The sequence below is a fragment of the Labeo rohita genome, unplaced genomic scaffold (assembly GCF_022985175.1).
Source record: "Labeo rohita strain BAU-BD-2019 unplaced genomic scaffold, IGBB_LRoh.1.0 scaffold_260, whole genome shotgun sequence".
Classification (NCBI taxonomy): Eukaryota; Metazoa; Chordata; class Actinopteri; order Cypriniformes; family Cyprinidae; genus Labeo; species Labeo rohita.
The window spans coordinates 33,994-39,560 of NW_026128880.1; the positions used below are offsets into that span (position 1 = coordinate 33,994).

The following is a 5,567-nucleotide window of genomic DNA, read 5'->3' on the forward strand; positions in this document are numbered from 1 at the left end:
CGCTTATCTTGCCTTGCAGTCCTTGAACTCTGTGTATTCTGGCTCAAGCCAGTTAGGGTATGTCAAAAAACTCAGACCGTATTTTTCTCCCTCAAATTCAAAAATCATTTTAAAATCATCCTACATCATTGCAGAAGTTCAGACCCAGTCTTTGCAAAGTGAACATGCAAACAAGATCAAACACCCTTAACAAAAAAGGTAAAACAGCGATATAGGATGATTTTGAAGTTGAGGGACAACATGAGATGGGAGTTTTTCAATATACCCTAACTGTCATGAACCAGAACAAAAACAGTCCAGCCAGAGTAAAACAAGACGAGCGTTTGGCATTAAAAAGTATATAAATTGTATTATTTTTAGAAATATAACCGATCGTTATGCTAGATACGACCCTTCTTCCTCGGCTGGGATCATTTACAACCACATTTGGGATCGTTTGAAGCCACATTTAAACTGCCTTTTGGAAGTTTAATAACAGTCCATTATATGGAGAAAAATGCTGAAATGTTTTCCTCAAAAAACATAATTTCTTTACGACTGAAGAAAGAAAGACATGAACATCGTGGATGATAAGGGGGTGAGTAAATTATTTGTAAATTGTTATTCTGGAAGTGGACTTCTCCTTTAAATACTTAAAGTCATTGCGTTTGTCACTGTCTAATTTCCTCTCATTTCTCATGGACATGAAAATGGACTGATGGAAATTAAAAGAATATTGAATTTCTAATTCTAGTTTAGTTGTGTTTATATATAACCATAATTTGGAACAAGCAAGACATTGTATGCACTATATATTACACGAGAATCATGTGAGATATTTTACCATTACTTATATATATATATAAGTGTGTGTGTGTGAAGAGTTTAGATGCAAAAGCCTCTATAAATCCATATGACGTATTTCTTTAAAATTAGCATTTCTTTCTGGCTACTTTGTATATGTTTCTGTGTAAGTACTGGTACTTCTGATTGGGCTGAGGCTGGAATTTAGTAAGTTTGAAGTATTTGATGGATGTATAATATGTGTTGAGAGCATTCACTCAGTATCATTATCTCCTTTTTGACTTTTTTTTTTTCTTTTTCAAATTACACAATATTCTAAATTGATTTGTCAACTATGTATTTGTTAGACAGTCCTGTAGGATTTTAACATACTTCATCTTTACATTGCCAAAGATTCACTCACTTTAAAATGTTACATATTGTTTGTATTTTTTTGTATTTTTAATATTCTGGTTAAATTATTTGTCTACTTTTAGATTTTGATAGCTACCTGTGATTTACTTTCATTATTTCTATTATTTTTCTGACACACATAATATAGTATATAGTATAAAACTGTTACTGCTTCTTTCTCACTGTCCTCATTTCTATCTTTTTTGTAGAGAGCTGATGTGTTTCCTGTCACTGTGGGCGCCAGAGCACAGTAGTACAGAGCAGAGTCTGATACAGCAGCAGAGGAGATCTTCAGATCTGCATGGTTTTTCTCCCTTTTTTCAATTTTAACAGTGAATCTTGGATCTACATCAGACACCACAGCTTTCTCTGCATTACCGTAGATGAGTACAAGAAATTCAGGTTTTGATCTTTCATACTGACGGTACCAGTGGAGATAATCAGTAGCTCCAGGGTAATGACTACAGATTAATATAATATTTGAACCCTCCTCATAAATAACATTGGTTTCATTTGGCTTGATGACATTTCCAAAGACGGCAGCTGAAAAAGAAAAACTGGTAAGAGTACATTTGTTTTAGTGGGATATTTTAAATAAACTCATTGTTCTAAAAAATGTAAAAAGTATAATTAAGCAAATAAATACATACCTGCTGAGGCACAGAACAGAATAACTGAATGAAGATTCATTGTACAAGTGTTCACTCAGTCAGACCAAATCATTTCAACCACAGTCTCTGTCAGACACTAGGATCATATGAACACTGAAGTCCCTTCTCTCTGAGCCACATTATACCTTTAAATGAGTTCAGTTCTGTTGTTCATTGCTGCAGTTCCTAGTGAATCTCTGAGAACACTGCCATCTTGTGGCACCATATAACTGCACTGTGTATTACACATGATAACGCATTAAAGGGGTCATCGGATGGTAAGTTCACGTTTTCATGTTGTTTGAACATTAATGTGTGTTGGCAGTGTATGTACAAATCTACCCTATAATGATAAAAAATCCATGCAGTGGTTTTTAATTAATCTGTAAAAATAATATTCCCTTTTTCAAATCGAGCCGTTCTCAGATGCCTGTATTTGAATAACTGTTTCACTCTGTCTGATACTTTCAACAGTGTAAATAAGCTCCACCCACTGCTGAAGTGTGTTTATTCTAGTGAAAAATATGCTCATGTCAAAAACTTTACATTTCAGAGCTCTTAGTTCTTAGGATGTGTATGTGTTTCAGTCACAGTGGGCTGCAGAGCACAGTAGTAAACAACAGAGGCAGACACACGTACATCCTGGATTGACAGAGAATCTGAAAATGAGGATTTGTTAAGATCTGCATGAAATCTGTCCTCAATTTCTTTTTCACTGCTGCTTGATCTAGTCGAGAGTTTATGGAACATATAAACTGGAAATCCACTGATTTTATGTTGGTACCAGTAAAGATAAGGGTATTGGTCACTGATACTGTAAGTGCAGTGAAGTTTAACCATCTCATGTTTAGAAGCTGTTTGAACTCTTGTTGGCTGATTGACTGAATCTTGTGTATCTCACTATGTCAGGAAATACAAGTAGAAAAAAATCATGATCATACATGTTCTTATGTTAGGATAATACAAATTTGTTTCATTTAACAAAAGTTAAGTTACTTACCAAGAACTGCAGCCATTAGAAGTACATCCCTTAGCCAGAACATTTATGTAGAGCAGGCAACATTAGTCTGAACTTTACCAGGACAGAACTGTTTGCAAACGTTACACACATGCAGCAGGAACTTAATGTGACCCTAGACCACAAAACTATTTTCTTTTAATCTGAATCCTGAATAAATAAGCTTTTTATTGATGTATGGTTTGTTAGGATATAGGAAAAATTGGCCAAGATACAACTGTTTGAAAATCTAGAATCTGAGGGTGCAAAAAAATCAAAATATTGAGAAAATCACCTTTAAAGTTGTCCAAATGAAGTTTTTAGCAATGCATATTACGAATCAAAATTTAATTTTTGATATATTTATGGTAGGAAATGTACAAAATATCTTAATGGAACATGATCTTTATGTAATAACCCAATGATTTCTGGCATAAAATAAAAATGTATCATTTTGACCCATACAGTGTATTTTTGGCTATTGCTACAAATATACCCGTGCAACTTAAGACTGTTTTTGTGGTCCAGGGTCACAAATAAGATGTTTCCACCAACATCATTTATTATTCCACAGAGTGTCCAACTTCTGAAATTACACAGTTTTAATGAAATTATAAAATGTTTTTCTCAGACACAAAAGCTGAAATAATTAATAAAAGTCTCTATCTGACTTTTTATTTTGTTTTTTTCTGTATTATCATGAAAACCAAAAATGTTTTTAAATGTTGTCATTCTTTATGGACTTTTCTTTGTGCCCAGGGTTGTTGTCCTGCTGAAATAGTAAAGAACTTCCTAAACTGCTGCACCAAAGCTAAAAAGCACAGTTTCCTAGAATGTTGTTGTATGACAGAAATTATAAAGAGACATTTTTTACTGCCTCCCAGGTTTTACTGCATGACAGTGATTAAGAAATTGAGAACATATTAACAATGTATTTTTGAAACCACATAGATTGTGATATCCAAACACATTGTTAATACTTCTTGGAAATTCTTTTAGCAGGCCTCAATCAACCTCACCCAGGTGTTACCACATATTTTATTACATCCAGGGCTGGATAGATTGTGGTTTTGATTGTGGTTTTCACTAGACATTTTCAAAGTGAAAAGAGCTTTAGGTTTTTTTACAACATGTCTCATGTTTTGTATCACTGGGCTTCTACTCCTAGAGCACAATAATAGTGAGCTGAATCTGACAGACGTACATCAGTAATAGTGAGTTCAGTGGATGTACGTGATGTAGCCGAACGAAATCGACCATCAAAGCTGTGATCATCAGAACGTGATCATGCACCTTTGAGTAATAAATAGTGTGGTTCTCCATTAGGATACTGTCTGTACCGGTAAAGCACAAAATACTGATCATTTGTACTATATGAGCAGCTCAGCTTGACAGTTTCTGTTTCTCTGTCCCTTTATCTGGACCAATGTTGTCTCCAATCACCAAACCTGTCAACAAAAGGCACAAATAAACACATGTTTACTCTTTGAAAGAAAGGTTGACAAAAGTACTAATGCAAAAATATTTCACAGCACTTTGATTTAAAAAATAAAATAGTAAAATAACAAAATGTCTATATATGAAATCATTTATGTATTCAGTAAAAAATGTACCTGTCACCACAATGAGAATCAGTATGACACATCTGTCCATGTTCAATCAGATCAGTTCAGTTCTCTGTTGAGTCTCTCAGTGCTCTGAGCTGTAAGTCACTGCAGATCAGTCAGAAACACACACAGGAACTTCCTCCTCTCTGAACTTCCTGCTGATTATTTTATATAATTTAATTGTGTTTGATAACGTAGTTTCCTACTATTTTTTATATGACTGCTCAAAAGTACCAGAATAAAACTGATCTTCCTTCAGCTTCAGTCACACGTTTGTCTGGCTGATCAGCCATATCCTCTGATCTGTACACTGTAAAGGTTTAAGAAAATTAGATGTAAAACAATGTAAACAAATGTGAACACAGTTGTACTAAATGTATACCAATAGTGTGAAAATAAAAATATTCCTCAACCTATGACATGATTATCTATGTTGAACACACCTTGAAAATAAATCAGGTGTTTTCACGTGATATTAAACATGTTAGCAATAAAGCAACTTGAAGTTTAGCGTTTCTGGGTTTAACATTTTAACAGTGAAGTTAGTCTGCAATTGTTTTGAAAATACCATCCAGCTGTTAAACAGGAGAATGCAGATTAGATGGCCATATAACAGTCCTTTGAACGTGGAATATGATATTGATATTGGACATACAGTTAATGCTTCTATTCTGAAGTTTCTAATTCACATTTATGCCTTAACAAAGATCTAACTCTGAATACACAGGTGTGACCACATATTTTATTACATTTGGGGCTGATATAGATTGTGGTTTTGATTGTGGTTTTTGCTAGATCGGTTCAAAGTGAAAAGAGCTTCAGGTTTTTGTACGACATGTCTTATGTTTTGTATCACTGGGCTTCTACACTTAGAGCACAATAATAGTGAGCTGAATCTGGCAGACGTACATCAGTAATAGTGAGTTCAGTGGATGTGTCTGATGTAGCCGAACTAAATCGACCATCAGAGCTGTGATCACCAGAACGTTTTCGGGCACCTTTGAGTAATAAATACTGCGGTTCTCCATTAGGATACTGTCTGTACCAGTAAAGCCAAACATACTGATCATTTGTACTATATGAGCAACTCAGCTTGACAGTTTCTGTTTCTTTAGAGGTTTTTTCTGTCCCTTTATC

General features: G+C 34.4%; 1 gene segment (V, D, J or C); it reads right to left on the reverse strand.

Annotated features, from left to right (window-relative positions):
* LOC127159882 (T cell receptor alpha variable 26-2-like) overlaps nucleotides 1-1,972 on the reverse strand; it is a 5,066-nt gene extending 3,094 nt beyond the window's left edge. Inside the window, 2 exon segments of the V gene segment in view lie at nucleotides 1,360-1,719; nucleotides 1,827-1,972. Coding sequence covers nucleotides 1,360-1,719; nucleotides 1,827-1,866 — 400 coding nt within the window.
* Between the last annotated feature and the right edge of the window lie 3,595 nt (nucleotides 1,973-5,567).